This window comes from Tasmannia lanceolata, unplaced genomic scaffold (assembly GCF_043159265.1).
Source record: "Tasmannia lanceolata isolate RefF3 unplaced genomic scaffold, GAP_Taslan_0.1 ptg000012l, whole genome shotgun sequence".
NCBI lineage: Eukaryota > Viridiplantae > Streptophyta > Magnoliopsida > Canellales > Winteraceae > Tasmannia > Tasmannia lanceolata.
In genome coordinates, this window is record NW_027518689.1 from 29507429 (window position 1) to 29529179 (window position 21751).

General features: G+C 36.7%; 1 protein-coding gene across 1 annotated transcript in view; it reads right to left on the bottom strand.

The window, feature by feature from the left end:
* LOC143887815 (Nucleotidyltransferase family protein) overlaps nt 1-21751 on the bottom strand; it is a 42313-nt gene that overhangs the window by 13952 nt on the left and 6610 nt on the right. The window contains exons 3-4 of the mRNA XM_077392007.1: nt 15952-16175; nt 15773-15836 (exon numbers count right to left, since the gene is read on the bottom strand). Of these exons, the coding sequence (XP_077248122.1) occupies nt 15773-15836; nt 15952-16175 (288 nt within the window). The remainder of the gene's footprint in view (nt 1-15772; nt 15837-15951; nt 16176-21751) is intronic.

Below are 21751 nucleotides of genomic sequence, written 5' to 3' on the forward strand. Positions count from 1 at the left end.
AAAATACTTAGCCAGATGAGACGCATTTCCTCGGTTTCTGAGATGTCAGAACAATGTACTTGCAAATACCAGAAACAATTAGACAAAAATATGTGCCAATCGAATATAAGGATGTATACATAGCACTTGAAATGTTGCTCAGAGATCTCAGAAGGAATTGGCTGAGAAGGATAATGATGCAATCCAACCTCATACACAAGGAGGGAAAGTCCCAGCGATGCAATCCAAAAATTAGCAATAAATTTGAAATTTTGAGGATGGCTATTTAGGAAGATTCATAAGTGGAAGTTTCACAAGTGGAAAATACGGAAAGTTTTCGTGAATAAGGAGGTGTTTTGGCGGAATGGAAACTTGCTAAGCTTACATGACTTTGAGATATGGAAAACTTGCATTCTTGAAAAGCTTGCAAGATTACAAGCTGTGAGATTTAGCAAGTTTCAAGATTTGGAAAATATGATTTCCTATTCCCTTAAGTATTTTGTTTTCTAAAAGGTTATCATTTTCTAATTTAGCTATTTACTAGATTTGATAGGCTCTAGTTGCTTTTCTTATTTGTAGCTAGTTTTTAGCTAAGGAAACTTTAATATTTTAGATAGATATGCCAATATCATTTTTAGCTACTTTTTAGACTTTGGAAATCTTTTAGAAATGTAATAAAAGAGATGGACGATTGGAGTTGGGAGAGTCTTTGAGATTGAACAAGATTTTATCTTCACGGCATACTTGAGATTTCGTACGAGTTCTTCATGTTACTTGTTGTTTCTTGGTTTTTGTTTGATGTGATCCAAGGAAGAGAAATAGCATAAAGAGGAGAAAAGAGAAAAACAAGGGGAAGAGAAGAAGAATAGAAGGAGGGAAGGAGAGACGAACCCTGGAATCCACTAGGAAAGAAGGGAGAAGATAAGAAATTAGAGAGGAGAAATAGAATATTAAGAGAAGAAGAATCCTAGAATCCACTAGAAAGGAAGAGAATAGAATACAGGGAAGAAGAAGAGGTATAGTGGAGAATCTCTGTTCTCAAGTCATTCATTCATTCATCAAAATTTGAGAAAAAACCTAATGCATGAGGGCCTATATATAAACAATTAAAATACCTTGGAAATAAAAATAACATGGAAAATAAAATCCCTAAAAAACTAAAACATGAAAATAAAAGTCTTAAAAACTAAATGACATGTAAATAAAAATCCTAAAAGTTTTAATGGGCAAACATGCCACTTATTAGGCCTACAATATGCATCATTCTCCCCTTGTTGAAAAGAACTCGCCTCGAGTTCTAGTCCACCTGGATCAAATATATAAATGACTCACTCCAATAGTAGAAGACCATCAGTGTCATACATCCGCCTAATAGAGATCGCCATAAGCAATCCATCCTGACAAGTGCAGCAGGATGTAGAAATAGTAATTCCAATCAACCCAATTATCTACTGAAACATACAGGTGATCTCGCTCGTGTTGGGTGTAACATCCACATGCAGTACCATATCCACATTAATAATATATGTCAATATCTCTGTGTCTGCACAAAGTTCTGCAATCTGCTCAATCGGTTCAAAGATATGGCAATCCTCTACAATGTGCGTCTCTTGTAGTAGCTCATCGGTTAGGACACTCGCCTCTGACTCGTGATTGTGCTCTGTTGATGGGTCAGCCTCGCGTGGCCCAGCCACAATATCTGCCTCACTGTGGAAGTGTAAGGTTTGCTATCTAGATGCTCGACAGTCGGTCTTGAGGGAATCTCAAAATCATCATGCTCATCGACGTCGACCTCATCAACAATATCATCTAACTGACCATTGAAAATACTTGTGTCTGGCTCTCTAAGACAATGGCCTCTAGCAGACCACTAGCATCATTTATGTCTGGCATGTCGTGGGCGTCGGCAATATCGGTCATGGCATCTTCCTCCCCTTCTAGAGATGCAGCCTCATCGACATGGGAAGAAGGAGATGGGTAGGCTGAGCATGAATTCCTGATAGTCGTGGCCTCCTTGAGAGCCTTAAGCGCAAGATGCTTGTTAATGCGACTCAAGGTTACTTTCATAGCCGCTATCATGTCTAAGTGCTGATCCAAAGTAGCCAGAGTGTGTTTCTCCCAGTCCCCTCGTGATTGGACTTGTCTTTGCCTCTGATGATATCGATAATAAGCCTTTCGAGCATATACCTTCGCGAACTCATCACGGACTTCTTGCCATCGACTAAAACAAGGCATGCCTAAATCATTGCGCTCTCGCAAGAAGTATCTCCATTTCACCTTAGCATCTCTGCATATTGTATCGTTGACTCGACGAATGGTCATTTGATGATCATAACCATAGTACGTATGGTATGCATCAATAGCCTTGATCCATTGTGAACACGCAACATCGTAATCTCCATAGGGATAGTAGTAGGCATCGGAACCATAGAAATATGGAACCCGTGGTGCAGTCATAGTGGGGCGAATCAATGTAACATGACCCAAGAGGGAATCTGTGGAAATCATCGGTAAGATACGTCCGTGATGTCGAAAGGAAAATAATGCTTTTCGCGGATCGTCGATCGGATGTTAGAAAGTTGCCGATCGGATGATGGAACGTGATCAACAGCTGAGATTTCTCCTGAAATTGTGCTGAAAGTCACTGTCTGCAGCTGAAAATGAGATGGATGTGCTCTCCTTTCTGCGTGGAACAACTTCCGTGGAGAAGTCACTGACAAATTTCGAGCGAAAATAGCCCGAAAGTGGAGAGAGAAACTAGATGGAGAGAGGATAGAGAGACTAGAGAGAGAAGAAAACTCTAGTTCTTTTTTTTGGGCGGGTGCCTAAAGATAAAAGAGGGGGGGAAGAGGAAAAGTAATGAGTTACCCAAGGTAAGAATGGGGGTAAAACTAATGAGTTACTTAAGTGGGGGGTGTCTAAAGGAGGAAAAGGGGGTGGAAATTTACCTTATAGTATAAGGTATTCAATGATTAACAGGGGGGCGTCCAAGGAACAAAAGGGGGGGGGGGGGGGGGGAGGTTATCTATCCTTTTCTTTTCCTTTTTCTTTTCCTATTAAATGATCTCAGCCACGTGACTGAGAAGTGGAGAAAATAAAGGGGGTGTCCAAGAGAAAAATAGGGGGTGTGGAGAGCTGCCTTCTTTTATTTTGATGGTAACCGGATACTTAGGTAACTCAAAAGGTTACTTGCTTGTCAAGTAAAGAAACTGACAGATGTAAGGATGTAAATCAAACAACTTGCCTTGGGCAAGTAAAGAAACTGAGAGGTTTAAGGATGTAAATCAAGCAACTTGTCTTTCTAAAGTAACCACCAAAATTGTAACAGATAAGTTTTGGCACTTGCCTTATATTTTGTGAAACTTGCTGTGCAAGTTACGTACTCACCCATGAATCTTTTTTCTTTTTTTTTGGTGGAACACAGCAACATGGCAACAGCAGCAGCTTGCCTAGACCCAACAATCCTCACGTAACAGATTTCTAATTACTAAGAAGGGGGGAAAGGAACTATAGCTTCAACAATCCTTTCATGGAAAGTACTCTCTGAACAATATCCTATGCGATTCTTTGAGGGCAAAGTTCTGAGAAATGGCAGGAATAGCTCTGTTGTTGGATGTTTTGAAGAAAAATCCTAATTTTTCGAGCCAAGCCCTTCACTCACGGTTTATTTTCAGCTTTTGTCACTGCTTTTGTAACGACCCGATTTCCATGACTGGATCGCTACAAGCAAACACCTGCCAAAATACCCATAAATTTTTATTTATTTTTAAACCATATATGAAAATTAAATAGTCATCGCTCTTATTCCATTTCCAAAATGTCCCCTACAATAACTTTAACTTAAAACCAATTTACTCAATTAAGTAAAGTCTCAAACTAGTCAATTTAAAATAAATTCAAAGTGTTGACGAAGGGTATCGTCTTCCTTAATTATTTGCTCCCATCATCCTACGCTCCTAGACATCCTCGTGCGCAAACGCACCCTCATTAGAATTCTCTAATCCTGGGGAGAAAAATAAGGTCAGCAGGATGATAGAAACTGAACCAGTATAAGAATTCAATTTAAAACAACAAATCAAGATCCATATTATAGATAAGACAATTGAAATTTTTCAAAATAATGGTTTACCAAAATCTTCTGCAGCTGAATAGAAAAATCATTTAGGGTGAACAAATGTACTAATAACTTAAAGAGAATAATTCAATAACATTAGGAACAATTATAAATCTACCACATTCTTATCATAGCAATTTCATTTAAACCCAGGGCACTCCAGCTCCCACTAGCTTGTTGCCCTTGCCGACACGGTCGACTCCGCGTGGACTTATTACGGTAGATCATACCGCCTAGGGACTCTTGGTCTCCGTAGGATTCCGACATCAACTAGGAGGTGCGCGGTTCCCCCAAGTTGTATACCCTTGTTTACGGGGATAACTCAATGGTTTCCCATCACCCTTTCCCATTTCCTTTTTGGATATTTCTTATGTTTCCATACGACTTCCAAGTTATTTCATGTGATAAAAACAATTAAACTGATAATTCCTTATTAGAAATCAGATTCATTTCCAACATGTAATACAAGAGACAAAATTTCATTCCTCGTAGAATAGTTTAGAAAACATAAAAATTTAGATACTTCACCATTCTTGTTGCATGAATTGAAAGCCATACGAGCAAAATTTAGATATCACCTGCCTTATCGAAAATGTTTTATTGAACCTGTGAGGTGGATGCTCTGGAACGGCCTTGAAATAAGAGGGCGGTTTGACAGACCTGACATAAATTTAGATGCTAAGATACCCATCTAAATGTTATAGCATACATTAGAGGAGGATTGACAGTCAGAATCGTCTAACCTCTTTCTCCTAATAGCCCTTTTTTTTCTTAAATTAAAATTTATAAGATACATATATACCCGAACGAGAATAGCACACTTGTTTTCTTTTATTTATGAATTGAAATTTATTTTACTTCATATGTACTGGTTACACAGAATATTTTCATAAATCTTAGTGTTTGGAGTTAAAAATCATTTTGATGATGTGCGTTCTGATGAAAACAAATCTTGATATTTCATAACACATCATTTATATATATATATATATATATATATATATATATATATATATATATATATATATATATATGTATGGATGTATAGAACTGACATAACATAGAAAAATATCATTTGATCTAGGTGTGAAATCCTTTATGAGAATTTTAAAGAAAGTCATTAAACCCATTTTAATGAATACAATTGTTGATATTTTCGTGGCCGAACACTGAAAAGTCTTTTTATCAATTTATATATATTTATATATATATATATATATATATATGTAAATACATGGTACTGTTGAAATATAGCACATATATGTATTTAACAAGGAAGCTCTTTATTTATCTTATACTCATAATACTGTTTAAAAGAGGTTCACATAACAAAGATCATTTTATCTACTATACATATCTTTGAACTATTTGAACAAAAATAATATACATATGAAAAGTTGTTCTTATGTACTTTAGGTACCTATATCTGTTGGAAATTTAAAGTCTAGTTATATATAGAATTCTAGCATTTATTCTATATACAAATATTGTTAGGGAATAGAAGAATCATTTTATTTGACATATAACATAGGACTGTTGGATAAAACACATGTAATAAAATTACTCTACTTAAATTTGTTCCTAAATTAGTAGTAATAAAAAAATCATTTTTATTTAATTTATGTAACCTGTTCTTGAAATCAAACTGTCGAAATTCATTTAAAAGGCCTTCTTTAAAAATTTATTTTAACCATTTATCTGTTCGAGGAAATTTTTTTTATCAATTTCTTTTTTTATAAATTAACTAATAATACCCACTCACTTAACATTCCTTCAAATACAATGCTGATCATTCACAGAGGACATATTTATCCATGGAAATTCTATTAAGTTAATATAAGGTCGTCAACTGATGACACTTATTTTCAAAGAGGATTCTATGGAATATATACATATGGTGGTCATCAACTGATGACACATATTATGAAAGGAATTTCTATTGAATTAATAGGATGGTCAACTATTGACACAAATTCAAAGAAATCTCATTTCATTACATGGTGGCCATCAATTTTAATGATAAATCATCATAGTTGGAATGAAACAGGAATGAAAGGACACTTACTTGTGATGCTACAAGCTTAAGATGACTAGGGTTCTTTTCCTTCCCCTTTTTCTCTTCTCCCTTCTCTTTTTTTTTAAAACTTGACCCTCCCTCTCTATTCTCACGTTTTTGGGCAAGAATGGGAGGAGTGCACCACTTTTCTTTTAATACTATTTTACTTTCCTTACTTTAAGATTGGAAATTATGGTGAGTGGTAAGAGGCTATGGTAAATTGCCATCAATCCAACCCCTTGACTATATCTACAAGGCATAGTAGCTATCTTTAAGGGGTTTAAATTTCAAACGAAAATAAAAGAAAGGAAAGGAACGACCAAAAGAGGGAAAATATGTGCACAATGAGTTGTGTGCACAATTCTTTCCTCATGGGGAATCGTGTAATTGCCCATAAAATTTGGAATGTTCCTATTTTATCTCTCATTCACTCCTTTTTCATGGTTAGTAGATATCCCTAATTATATCTTACTATACCTAGATTTTTAGATCATATCTAAAAAATCAAAGAATATAATTTATTTTTAGAATTAGAATAATTTGGAAGTGGGCCACTCTCTATTTAAGAGTATGCACGTTTTCCCAAGCAAGGAAAAACGTGGCCCTCTTCCCACACATTAAACTTTCGGTTTTTTTTCATATTTTAAGTGACATTTTTCATGGAATTTATTCCGTTACAACAAGCCTTGATAACCTTTCAATAGCCATTGATCCAAAAGAGCAATGGATCTAAGATAATCAAGGGGAGAGCGATTAAATTTTTAAGATTAAGGGTTGATCAATGATGGATATTCGATCCCCACGCTTGAAATTTAGATCTACCGATCCAAAGGCCTAAATCTTAGGGTGATCAAAAAAAATTAATCACAGTCATTACAGCTTTTGTTGATGCAGCTTCTATTTCTGAAGGAAGGCCTGGGTTTTGGACTTATTGCGCCTAAACTCTAGGTGTTTAGGAAGGCCGAATGGTGGCTGGTTTGTGGTGGAGTTATGGTTTAGGACAGATGGTGGATCTGTGTTAGGCAGGGGATAGAGGCTTTGGGTGGTGTTTTGAAGGCTTAAATAATAGGGAAACAAGGGTGCTGTTGAAGTTTTTTTTTTTTTCTGGTTCTGTTTTGGGATTGGATTAGATGAGGGAGAGGGTTTGGGTCTGCGGAAGATGGTGGGGTCTGAGAGATAAATAGGATGGAAGATGGTGAAGAGAAGGAAAGAGAGAATAGAGAGAACGAGAAGCAAGGGGAAAGAGAATAGGGAGAGAAAAATAGGGTTGGATCTTTTGCTCTGATACCAAATTGATGTGATCCAGGGAAGAGAAATAGCATAAAGAGGAGAAAAGAGAAGAACAAGGGGAAGAGAAGAACAATAGATGGAGGGAAGGAGAGACGAACCCTAGAATCCACTAGGAAAGAAGAGAGAAGATAAGAATTAGAGGGGAGAAATAGAAGATTAAGAGAAGAAGAATCCTAGAATCCACTAGGAAGGAAGAGAAGAGAATAAAGGGAAGAAAAAGAGGTATAGGGGAGAATCTCTGTTCTCAATTCATTCATTCATCAAAATCTGAGAAAAACCCTAATACATGAGGGCCTATATATAGGCAATTAAAATAACCTGGAAATAAAAACAACATGGAAAATAAAATAACATGGAAAATAAAATCCCTAAAAAACTAAAACATGGAAATAAAAGTCTTAAAAACTAAATGACAAGTAAATAAAAATCCTAAAAGTTTTAATGGGCAAACATGCCACTTATTGGGCTACAATACGCATCATTGTTTGATCTTGGTATTTGGGCTGCGCCACCCAGCCAAGAAAAGGAAAAGAAAAAGAGAGATTTAAACTCACCACTTCTGTCAACACATCATCTTGTTATTTCTGATTTTTATTTTTATTTTTTTAAACTGTGATGGAATTTATGTGGGTTTTGGAATGTCTTAGTTTTGCTTATTTAGGGTCTGGTTTTTGGTTGGAAATTTCTAGTTTTAAGTATAGTTAGAATCTAAGTTAAAATAGAAGTCTTTTGTTCTAAAGTTAGAAAGTGTCTAGGTTAATGTGGTATTTAGACTAGTTTTGCTTATTTACGGACTAGTTTTAGGTTGGAAGTTTCTATTTTTAAGTATAGTTAGAATCTAAGTTAAAATAGAAGTCTTTTGTTCTAAAGTTAGAAAGTGTCTAGGTTTAGGAGTCACTACTTTTGCGAAGGTTAGGGAGGGAAGTATATAGTAGTTTATATAAAAGGTCTTTGGGTTGGTTTTGTAAGCATTACAAAAAATGAAGTTTATGCAAAGAGTATTACTCTCTCTGTTGTTTCTTCATTGAGCAGCACCATATTCTTCTGTCATCATCTTCAATTGAGGAATGTGCACGGTTTTGTTTTGGATTTGAATTTAAGTTTGAAAGTTGTGTTAGCTGACCTATTTCTGCTCACCATAATTGGTATAAGAGGAAGTTCGATCTTAGGAGTTGTATTTGTGAGAAACATTGTCCTGAAGATTTGGAGGCCTAGTGTGATGGACCGTTTCTTTTTCTCGCAGACAAACCTGCGGGGCGCCCCAACATACGCATATGCTAAAGCCAACCTTTTCTAGTGCCAAGCCCTGAAGGCCCTACATGCCCAACACCTCTTGATGCTTTGCATGTTCTCCCGATCACTACTAACACTGCTCTTGCCGTGCTCAACTTCGAGCCCACTTCCGTGATCAGTGTGCATCACAAATCCATTGAATACAAGGCCCTCAAGCCAAGTGCAAGTCTATCCAATGCGAGGCATGTCGATGCCATACACTAATCCACCAAGTCTAACAACCCGAAAGTTCAAGCCATAGACCAATCTGCAGGGACCAAAGTCCCGCAAGGCAGCTAAAACCATATGGAGGCAAGGCCAGGTCCAAAGACGCGCCGCCCTGCCAAGCTCAAAGACTTAAGGGACCATTTGCAAGGTTGTGGCATAAATCCACTATAACACCCAACATTTTTTTAGTGATAATTATAAAGAAGATATATATATATATATATATATATATATATATATATATATATATAATATTGAACATGATGTTATGGACCCACCTCTATCCCAAATATTAAAGGGTGTGACTAAGCTATTATTATATAATTAAAACAACTGTTAATTAGGGGCAAATCAGGAAGAAACAAAATTAACTAAGAAATTAAATTTTAGCCACAACAAGTGGGGCGTGTAATACTGCCCAACTAAATAGGCGTTACAAATTTATTTTTTAAAATGTAATCTCTTCCCTTTTGTCACACGCCTAAATTAGTGGGGATTTGGTGGATTGGATAATCCCCAATATGCTTAGATAAGAGTCCATAAGAAGGAGGAGTAAATAAGGTAGGTTTTGGATATGAATGGTACCTAAGAGATAGGGAAATCTTTGTGATTGCTTTTAATTTATTTTAGAAAACCTTATATTAGCAAACAATAAGATTACTTAGAGACTAAGTAATATTATGAGGAAATTTCTAGATTTTGGGTTATTAGTTTCTTTAATTTAAAATTCAAAAACTCTTAACAATAGGGGATACGATCTTTATAACTCATCAAAGTATGTGACTCACCCAAAATACTAAAAATAAGGGATGAAATCTTAACCAAAAAGGAGGGGAAAATATTGTAATTTCCCCCACCTCACGCCCAACCATAATGGACGCCCATTCCAAATTTCAAAAAAAAACTCATGCCCTTTTTTTGTCCCTTAAAATATATAGCTTACTTGCATTTTCATTTTTGCCCTAGCTTCTTTAACAAAAAAAAAAAAAAAACAACATTAGAAAAGAAAAAGAAGTGAGAAGAAGAGGAGAGCCCTAATCTTCCTCAAACCTTGTAAAATCAAGTAGGTGTTCTTTTATTTTTGTTTGTCTTCCATCCATGGTGGTCGATCATTTTTTTTATGGCTACCATGTTATTTAAATAAGACTGGTCAGTTGACTCATGTGTAGGGTTATAATTTTAAATGATATTAATATATGATTCTTTTTTTTTAGACCAATAAAACTCACAAAAGGGTTTTTCAAATTTTCTAATGATTAATATCAAAGGATCTTAACAGTTGGATCAATATAAAGTTATGATTTTTCTTTCGTATGATATTAATAACCAAAAATTTTCTAACTGGAAGAAAATGTATCAATGGAAAATTCGATTCTTTTTAAACAGTTAGATCCATATGAAAGCCTATGGTTTTGCTATGAGGAAACTGTTGTTGAGCTTAAGCTCACCAAACTTATGGTGAGCTAGCTTGCCCAATCACATGGGTCCCACATTTTGGGGAGTGATCCAAACCATTCATTTGCAAGGCCTTATCATAGATAGGGGGTGTACCAAAAATCAGCTCCATAGGATCATCCTAACCCCTCCATTTGTGGAGGACAAAAATGGGGCAGATTTGTGTCTGTCCATTTTTGTCCTCCACAAATGGAGGGGTTAGGATGATCCTATGGAGCTGATTTTTGGTACACCCCCCATCTATGTAAGGGACTTTCAAATGAATGGTTTGGATCATCCTAACAAAGTGGGCCCCCATGTGATTGGGCAAGCTAGCTCACCATAAGTTTGGTGAGCTTAACAGTTTCCTCATATATATATATATATATATATAAAGAACTTTTGTTTACCCAAAAGCTACAATATGGAATTTTAATAGTTAGAATCCTATGTGTGAAATCAACTGTAAATATGGTATTTTGTCTATAACTACTAATAAGGGATGGCAACATTTGAGTATGTACTAAATCGAGTTAATTTCTAAATAAATAACTTAAATAGTTAGATAATTGAACAATCAAAGTTTTCTTCCCAAAATTTGTAATGCACGAGTTTATCAGTTTCTAATAGATTCTACACAATGAAATTTTTTATAGATTTTAATCTATCAGTTCTATGCTATTATCCCTTTTTAATACGATTTTTGGGTACGGTTAGTATCTCATCAGTGTGGTACATATGTATTTTTTTTTAATGATTTTCCTATGTATGTCTTGCATTTCAACAGTTTCACACTCAAAAGAGATTTCCTAAGTATGTTGTGTCTATTCATCAGTTCCACATAAATTAAAAGATTTATTTGTTGTATATGCAGCGCTTTTACAAGTGATCTAATGATTCAAGTATTCAGGAGGATACAGATAAAATGATTTTTTCTTCTATTTTATATAGGTTGTATATCGTCAGTTACATGGGAAAATTAAACGAAATGGTTTTTTATTTCACATATGATTATTCCATCAGCCCATAGACTATATATATTATTATATAGGGGGAACCTTGTCTGTCCTTTTTCCTCATCAAGTCCTTCGTACTAGTGGACTAAAAAGTTTTCAAATAAATCCTATTTTGAATGTATCCCATCATATCAGTATACAAACGCATAAGGTCTTGAATAAAATTTTAGATATACCCTATTTAGGCAATGCATGCACATAAAATTCTACATACGATATATATGGTATATATAGCATGTCTTACCAGTGTGGTATATATAGCATGTCTTATATGAGTTATAAGACAAAATTTTGGGGACATATTTCTAACCAGTCAGTATGGGCACAAGGATTCCCTAAAATGATTTTTGTGGTTATTTCGATCTCATAATGCTCTAGAGATAAAATTAATTTATCCAAAACAGATCTTATAAATAAGTATCTTTGAAAGCCTTTTTGATACATTAAGTATGTATGGGCAGATCTCAGGAATCTTATGTGCGGTGCCAAATCAAATAATTTTCACAAGTTAAATTATTTCATCAATTCTAGATCCTCGTGTGCGTTGAGTCTTTGCAACCCCTTATCGGTTCTTTACCTCTGTCAAACTTAAAAGAACGTGGGTATGATTTTATCTTCAGGCTAATTCCCCTCACACTCTCACTTAGAGGCCGTTTCGATATTCACATCCGAGGTTTTACAAGGTAGGTGATAGCTAACTTTCTCGTATGGCTTTCAATTCATGCAACAAGGATGGTGAAGTATTTTAAGTTTTATTATTTTCTAAGTTATTCTATGGTAAATGAAATTTTGTCTCTTATATTACATGTTGGAAATGGAATCTGATTTCTAATAAAGAATTATCAGTTTATTTGTATTTTTCAATCACATGGAATAACTTGGAAGCCGTATGGAAACATAGGAAATATCCAACGAGGAAATGGAAAACCATTGAGTTATCCCTGTAAATAAATGTATACAACTTGGGAGAACCGCGCAACCACTAGTTGATGTCGGAATCCTACGGAGACCAACAGTCCCTAGGCGGTATGATCTAGCGTAATAAGTCCATGCGGAGTCGGCCGTGTCGGCAAGGGCAACAAGCTAGTGGGAGCTGGAGTGCCTTGGGTTTAAATGAAATCGATATAATAAGAATGTAGTAGATCTATAATTGTTCCTATTGTTATTGAATTATTCTCTATCAGTTATTAATACATTTATTTCACCTTAAAATGATTTTTCTATTCAGTTGCAGAAACTTTTGGTAAATCATTATTCTAGAAAAATACAATTGTTTTATTTATGATATATGAATCTTGATCTGTTGTTTTAAATTGAACTCTTATACCTGCCGGGTTACTATCAATCTGCTCTAACGTTGTTTTCATCACCAGGAGTAGAGGACATTAACGACGGTGCATTTGCGCACGAAGACATTTAGAAGCGTAGGGGATGAGATCGATTAAATAAGGGAGATGACACAGCTTGGTCGTCACCTAGGAAGCACAGGTACTCTCCCGGGGCTCTCGCACCCGCACCCGACACGTATGGGGTGTGGGTACGTCCGGGTACGCCCCGGGTGCGTACCCATTTTTTTTTAAAAAAAAAAAAAACTAGTTTTTGGTGGTTGGGTGCGTGTCGGGTGCGCACCACGCGTACCCGACACGTCCTGCTTCTTCTCTTTCCTCTCCTGTACTTTTCTATATTTTCCTGTACTCATGTACTCTGTATTTACATGTAAACCAAAATGTCTTTTCTTTACTATTTTATTGTCCATTTACTTAAGATTTACATGTAAATAACGGAATACCCCCCTTTTGGATTTATTAAAAATAGTTTCAACACCCAAATCTAAAAGGAAAAAAAGTCAACTCTCCAGTTCTAGTACAAAATTCAAAGAAAAATGGTCGGGTCAAAATTTTAACTTTCTTAACTTCCAAACGGTGGGGTATTTTTCAAATTTTAAAAATTCATAAAATCTATCGTGTCCAAACATTATTAAATCCCAGAAGTCCGGTAAAAAAAATCTCATTATTTGGTCTCTAAAAATTATTCATCTTGTCAGGCACCTGGTCAACACACTGGTGACAGACTTTTTTTTCTAATGAATGATGTATTGATGCCTTATGTTATGAAATATGGAACTTAATCACTTATGGAATGAAGAGTAATATTAGAATTTTCCATTTTGGTGATGTTATTGTTATTTAATTGCTCTACAATTTTTTTTTAAATTTTTATAAATATATAATAAAATATTAAAATATATTATTATATTCGGCGTACCCGAACGTACCTGCACCCGGTTTTTTTGGCAAATCACGTACCTGTGTCGTGTCGTACCCGCACCCCGTACCCGTGCTTCATAGGTCGTCACTTTCATTTAGTTTAGATTGTTTGGTTGAGACTTTGATTAGTTGCACAATTTTTTTAAGTGGATGCTATTGTAAGGAAACTCTATTGGGATTGGAATAAAAATGATGGTTGTTTAATTTTCATATATTGTTTTAAAAAAATAATAATTTATGAGCATTTTCATAGGTTCTTTTCCGTAGCGATCCGGTTATGGAAATCGGGTCGTTACATCCACTCTCCTTCTCGGATAGCTAGAGCCCAACAAGGAACGAGGCATTGTTCGCCGCCGCCCGATCCATCAAACTCGAAGGCTTGGTCATCCAAGGAGCAAGCATGCCCCATGGACTAATCTGCAGGACTTCCGTCCAAGGTTTTAAATTTCGGTTCCGGTGTCGGTTTCGGCCACCACCGAAACCGAAACGTTTCGGTTTCGGGCCGAAATTTTGGCTGAAATCATGTAAAAATATGATTATGATTTCGTTTATTTTTTTAATTTCGACCGAAATGTCTAAAATTTCGATGTCAATTTCGGTGGAAATTATAACATTTTGGTGTACATATTTAAAATTTTGGTGGAAATTTTGTAAAAAAGTCCAAAAATGAAATTTCAACCTAAATTTCGGCGACATTTCAGCGAAATTTTGGAATTTCGGTGAACATTCGGTGCTGAAATTTTGTAAAGAAACGACTTCAAGTGAATTTCGTTTCAGTTTGTGCCGAAACCGAAATATTTCGGCCGAAATTTAAAACCATGGTAAATACTTATAAAAAAGAAACAACTATAAATATCTGAAAAATAAACGGCAAAAGAACATAATACAGGAATTCGCCAAGGTCCTAACATAGATGAACAAGCAATGGCTACTGATATTCACAAAACCATGTTTTGATAATTGCATTAACTCACCTCTCTTTTACTATTTAACCTGTTGTAAAAGGTTATCAGTTATCACAAATTCACAATCCCCAAAAAAGTTCTTAGAAGCTAATTAAAAAGGAAAAGACAAGGTGAGTTAGTACAATTATCAAAAAAGGTAGTGCCAATATCAGTAGCCTACCCAATACACTTTCTCCAATACTAGAATGCAGTAACATGTCATGATCATTTGAAATTTATACCTGCCGTAAAAAGGAATACAACCATAGGCATGGTCACTGCAAATTTTATTGTTTCAATAACACTGAAAAGCATATACTAATATGGTCATGACCATAGTTGCCGGAAACTCCTTGGGCGGGTGGGAAACCCGTTTCCCCTAAAACGCGTTTCTCGTGGGTAGGAAACTCGTTTCCGAAATGTTTCCGAAATGCACAGGAACATATGAGAAACTTATGTAAATCATGTGTGAAACGCACGATAGACATATGCAACACTCGTAGAAAACGCATGTTAAACGTGTAGGAAACATATGTGGAACTTACGAAAATCATTTTGGAAAAAACACATCAAAAGTTGTGGAATAGATATTAAAAAAGAAAACAATAGCATATAGTGTAAGAAAAATAAAAATAAGAAAAATTCAAATAGAAATTTAAAATTAACAAAATTTAAATCTACAAAACCACATATTTCGTGTTTTCATTGTGTTTCATGTGTGTTTTTTCTATCATTTCTGAAATGCTTCTAATGTGTTTCCTAAGACATTTCTCGTTTCTCGTTTCCCCTAAATTTTTTTTTCAAGCGTTTCACGTTTCGTTTCCCACCCTGGTAACTATGGTCATGACAAACATTTTGTGAAAATAATTGATGACAATTATTATATTTCTGTTTGGGAACAGCAGACAACTAAAAGCAAAGAAATGGAGCAGAAAGTCCATCAATAGATTGAAAAGGTGTGGAACCAAATGAAACCACAGTATTAAATTTCGGATTTCAGTCCGGCCTGACCCCCAAAAGTACATATATTCGGCTTCGGTTGTGGCTGAAACCAACATTTCAATCCTTGAATGAAACAAACATCTTATAGAGCAAAGTAAAGGCACTGCAACATTGGAGCCATTAAAGAATCTTTCAATATCATATGTAGAAAGAAAAATGAAATTACAGACCTGTAAGCAAGGAAGAATAGCAGGCTTACGCAGTTGTAAAAAGTGAATGCACATTAGCACGTACCTGAAAAACAGTAAGAATTATTAAATTGGCATCAAGATATTGACCAAGGCAGGTGAATGCCACCAAAGGCTGATTGCTTGGATAAAGATAAAATATGAGCTTAAATGTTACTCACGCGTAACTAGATAGGGTCCCTTGATAGGTTTCATTGACTCCCCGTGACTTGGCCCAGTATTTCACAATAAAAGCCAATTGTCGCAACCTAGCATCTATTTGTGCATAATCCCGCAGGAGCTTTGTATTAACAACAGCTAAAACATTGTTTATGCATATGTCACAGGAGATTTCAGTCACTGGATCCATAAGCTTCACTATAGGGACCCTCGCACGGGTTAGTGCCTGTAACCATTGTGAACAAATTCAAATGAGAGACCAATAGAGAATATGCAAAAGATGGATTTTGTTGCAATTCCCAATTTTCATTAAAAATACTGAGTTGTTATTGACACCCCCATTTTTTCCTGTTGACACCCTTCTTTTTATTTTTGTCCTTTTGGTGAAACCAAGGTTGCCAGAGCAGGAATCGAAAGCGGGAATCGAAACGGGAATCAAAGGCTCCCAGGGAAGAATCCTGCTCAAGGTTGCCAGAGCGGGAATCGAAACGGGAATCGAAGGCTCCCAGGGAAGAATCCCGCTTCCTTGGGTGGAACTGTCTCCAACCCACTATTTGACTTATGCATGTGCTTACCAATTTTGTTCTTTTGAAAGTGGTAGTGAAAAGGAAAACATAGGTGGGTGCCCAAAGATGAAAGACAGAGGGAAGTGTCAATAGCAGCTCCGAATAAAAATAAGAAATAAATAAAAATATTGCATTTTTCCTGAAAACATTCTATTAATTTAACCATGATTTGTTTTTTTCTTTTTTTTGAATGGTAAGAGACTTTCATTGATAAGAAACAGAGACCGAGGCGATCCATGGAATACAATAATGAACCATGATTTGTAATGGCTGAATTAAAATGAATATATTACCGGGGGTTAGTATTCAGATGCAAACAACATAAAATCACAAAGAATGATACTCGACAATTAAATAAACATATAAAATGCCTTCTTTTGTGCGATCAAAGTTTCATTTGGAATCAGATCCCAAGTGATCATGTACATGCTTTACTAAATGGCCATTAATCTTTTGAATAAGAATTGTAACATGCGTTCATCAAGGGGTTTAAAAACAAGAATATCAGCAGCTTCCGTCAGATTTTATTGGCTTTGAAAAGTAAGATGACTAAAATGAACTCTTAGGATTTTTTCGACCGAAATTCACAAATTTAAAAATAAATTTCGGCAATTTCGGTTTCGGAACGTTTCGGTCCTCACCGAAATCCGAAATTTCATTCCGGATTTCGGCCGAAATTTAAAACCTTGCTAGTAACCCCTTTATTAAAGTGAGTCTTCCACCTCTAGAGACAAGGTTTCTCTTCAAAGTACCTAACCTTCTTTCAACTCTCTCCAAAATTGGATCCCAGCTACATTTACTATGTCTACCACCTGCCAATGGTAGGCCCAGATAGGTAGAAGGCAAGTTTTCCAATTTGCACCCCATAATACCAGCCAACCCAAGAGCAACCACCGACTCCAGGTGAATACCAAAAAGCTTTGACTTGTGAAAATTAGAGCGCTACCCCGAAACCAACTCATAACAACGAATGATTGCTTTAAGGTTAAGGACCTTGGAAACATCCGGAGAGGAGAAGAGAAGGGTGTCATCCACAAACTGTAAATGAGTGACTTCGGTTTCCACTTGGCCAACTTTGAACCCTTCTATTAGACCGCAGCTTGAGCCTTTAGAAAGGAGGCAATTAAGGGATTCGGCCACAATAACGAAGAGGAAGGGGGATAGTGGATCCCCTTGCCTCAACCCACAAGAAGATTTAAAAAACCATTCAGGGCATCATTGATGAGCACCGAGAACCAAGGCGAGGATACACATCTAGAAATCCAATTTCTCCATTTCACGCCAAAACCCATTCTAAGCAACACATAATCTAAAAAATTCCATTCAACCCGATCGTAGGCCTTTTCCATATCAAGCTGCATACTATGCATTTCCTCCCAGTCTTAGAGTAGAAGTCGATGATCTCATTCGCTACTAGAGAACAATCCAAAATTTGTCTATGGCTAACAAAAGTGGACTGGCTATCCGAAACAATCTTGGGCATCACCATTTTAATCCGAGCGGCTAAAACTTTTGCTAGCAACTTATAGAGACAACCAGTGAGGCTAATTGGACAGAAGTCACTAATAGTTGAGGCTCCTTTAACCTTAAGAATGAGAGCTAAAAAAGTAGCATCCGTACCTCTGTCAAGCTCCAACCCATCAAAGAATTTCTAGAAAAAATCTCAAAATGTCGCCTCTAACAAACTCCAACAAGCTTGGAAGAAAGCTAAGCAAAAACCATCAGGCCCCGGAGCTTTATCCCTCTCCAGAGAGAACAAGCCTCTCTCGATTTCCTCTTCAGAAAAGGGCCTTCCCAGAGCAGTTGCCTCATCTTCCTCCAACGGTTGATGTTCTTTATCTTGCTCCTCCAATACCACTGCCATGGCCAACACCGCCTCCTCTTATTTCCTCCTCCCCCTCTGTCATGAAGATTTGGTGGTTAGTTGTTTGTGCTGATAGTGGATGTGGTTGTTGTTTGGTGGATGTGGTTGTTTGGCACTCGTTTAGATCTCTGTTGATGTGGGCTGTAAATGGGTATTTACAGTCATATACCTTCCAGATGGGGCAGTGGAACAACTCAAGGCACGGTTAGTTGCAAAAGGCTACACTCAGACCTATGGCATTGACTGCACAGATACTTCCTCACCTGTGGCCAAAATTCCATTCAGTCGGGGTTAATATCGCTTGCAGTTAATATGTCCCGGTCACTATTTCAGTTGGATGTCAAGAATGCCTTCTTGCATGGTGATATGCAGGAAGAGGTCTACATGGAGCAACCTCTTGGGAATGTTGCTCAGGGGGAGTTGAGGCACTTTGTTTGTTGCTTGAGGAAGGCTCCTTCTGCTCTCAAGCAGTCTCCTCGTGCTTGGTTTGGAAAGTTCTGTAAGGCAGTGGTACGGTTCGGTATGAGACAATGTGTTGTGGATCATTCAGTATTCAGTTCACACTCTGAGGATGGTTGGATTTTCCTGGTGGTTTATGTAGATGATATTATCATCATTGGGAGTGACAATACAAGCATACAGAGACTGAAGGATTTCCTTCAGAAAGAATTCAATACTAAGGATCTTGGACGTTTGAGGTACTTCCTTGGTATAGAGGTTGTCTACTCACGTAAGGGGGTATCACAGAGGAAGTATGCATTAGATATATTGGAAGAGATGGTCCTTCTAGGAGCCAAACCGGCTGAGACACCCATGGATCCAAACATCAAGCTGTCTCCTGACCAGGGAGAGTTGTTAGAGGATCCAGGCAGATACAGATGGTTAGTGGGAAAACTGATATATCTCATTGTGACTCGTCCAGATATCTCCTTTGCAGTTAGTGTAGTCAGCTAGTATATGAGCACGCCACGGACATCTCATTGGTCAACAGCTACCCAAATTGTGAGATACCTGAAGAAAGCTCCTGGTAAAGGACTATTCTTCAGGAAGCATAGTCACATGCGAATAGAGGGTATTCAAATGCAGATTGGCCAGGGTCTCTTGCTAACAGGAGATCTACGACGGGCTATTGTACCTTCATTAGAGGCAATCTAGAGTCATGGAAGAGCAAGAAGCAAGATGTGGGTTCCAAGTCAAGTGCAGAGGCAAAGTATAGGGCTATGGCATATACTGGATGAGAGTTAATGTGGTTAAGATCGTTTATGTCGGAGACTAGATTACCTTACTCATTACATGCATCTCTCCATTGCGACAATCATGGTTTTAAATTTCGACCGAAATTTCAGATTTCGGTGGGGACCAAAACCGAAATTTGGCGAAATTTCAAATTTCAGCCTTTACCAAATTTCGGCCGGAATTTCGGTCAGAAATTTCGAGAAAATGCCATTTTTTTTTTTTTATAAGTGTTACAAATTTCGGTCCGAACTGAAATACAAAAATTTCGGCCGGAAATTTCGGATTTCAGTGGGGTCCGAAATCGGTCCCGAAACCGAAATTTAAAACCTTGGCGATAATAAGTCAGCAACTCATATCGCATTTAATCCAGTTTTTCATGAGGACAAATCACATAGAGGTGGATTGTCATTTTATTCGCAAGAGAATTCAAATGAGAGAGATCAGCACAGTTTTCACAAGATCGTATGACCAAATTGCTGATATGTTCACTAAACATCTAAGTAGAGCAAGGCTTAGTGATTTATGTAACAAGCTGGGTATGTATGATATATACTCCAGCTTGAGGAAGAGAGTTGAGAACTATCATGTAATAATACCCTCCACTTGGGGGTGTTTCAGCCCTTTTATGTAAAACACCCACAAGCATATATGTGTGTGTGTATAATAATTTTCGTGTGAGACAGTATTTTGTCTTCACCAACTTATCCATCTTCTCTTCTCCTCTTTTCTCTTCTCTCATCTCCATTAGCACATGTAACACCTCAATCTCAGTCATGGATGGCCTGGGCTGCATTAGTTGTAATATGGATCATCATAAGAATGTGCTTTGTGTCGCAACAACGAGGTTGTGGGTTCAAGTCAACTTACGTAGAACCAAGTTTTGGATCATTGGAAGCATGGCTATTGTCAACTTCCTCCAGAAGCCAATAACTATCAAGACTCTATGCCAATTGTTGTATATGCCTCATGACGGCTTTGATATCTTCATATGTAGCATCAAGTAAAGGGTCCACGCAGACACACCTACCTTGGCCTCTTCTACCAGCCTTCAAGTTGTTGATTTCACAACAATACAGCAAGAAACCAATGCTCGGATACCAACTTATGCAGGTATGTGGATATATCCGTTTGAAACAACCCCATCTCTAGAAAGAGATGAAACAAGACAAAATGTAGAAGAAAAACTCAAACATCAGCAGCCAATGGCTCCAATAAATATTCTGAAAACATAATGGAAGAAGAAAAGATAAAGAAACACAGATATAAATACCAAAATACATAATGCTAACAGATAAAGAAACACAGAAATACACCTTGAGTGATACAACCAAATGACAGATAAAGTCTAATATTTGATGCGCAGAGTTAACCAAAGAGTCCCTTGCTTCTTTGACATGTGCAAATCCGCGAGGATTCTATGGGCCCATGTGAGTAACGAGAGACATCACAATTGCAAACAAAGAACTTGTTTTGAATTAGCAACAGCCACGTATACAGTGATCAGTTCCATTATGGCTAGTGGCTACTACATGCAACTTCATGGATAAAGTTATAATACAGATATCTAAGAATACTGTTTTTTCTAGTCTGTACAATAGAAGAACATTTTAAACAGCAGTCAAGAAATATTTATTCTTGGAGTAGTTAAACAGATCTGAAAGGTTTACCACATACAAAAAACAATTTCTTCGCTTTATGCAGATCACAGCTCATCCGGTTTTATTACGATCACATAACTGCAGTCATTCAAACTCCATCTTTGCCAAACAATAGGACTAAAGAATGTACTTCCACAACAATCAGCTTACTGTTGGCTATTATATACTAGGGCCCTGTTCGTTTAAGATTATGCCAACCGATTGTGAGCCCAAAACCAATTATTGGACTCAAATTTACGTTTAAATTTGAGTCCAAAAATTGATTTTGGGCTCACAATCGGTTGGCATGATCTAAAACGAACAGGGTCTAGAAAATCCTTTTTAGTAATTGCAATCAAACGAAATGAACACATGTCCGGGAGTAACCTCCTGGTCACATTCATAGAAAAAAATGCCCCAATACATAGTACAAAGAAATATCTGAATCACTGTAAATGAATGGAGGGCATGCTCACTTTTAAAACAACACCTACTACAC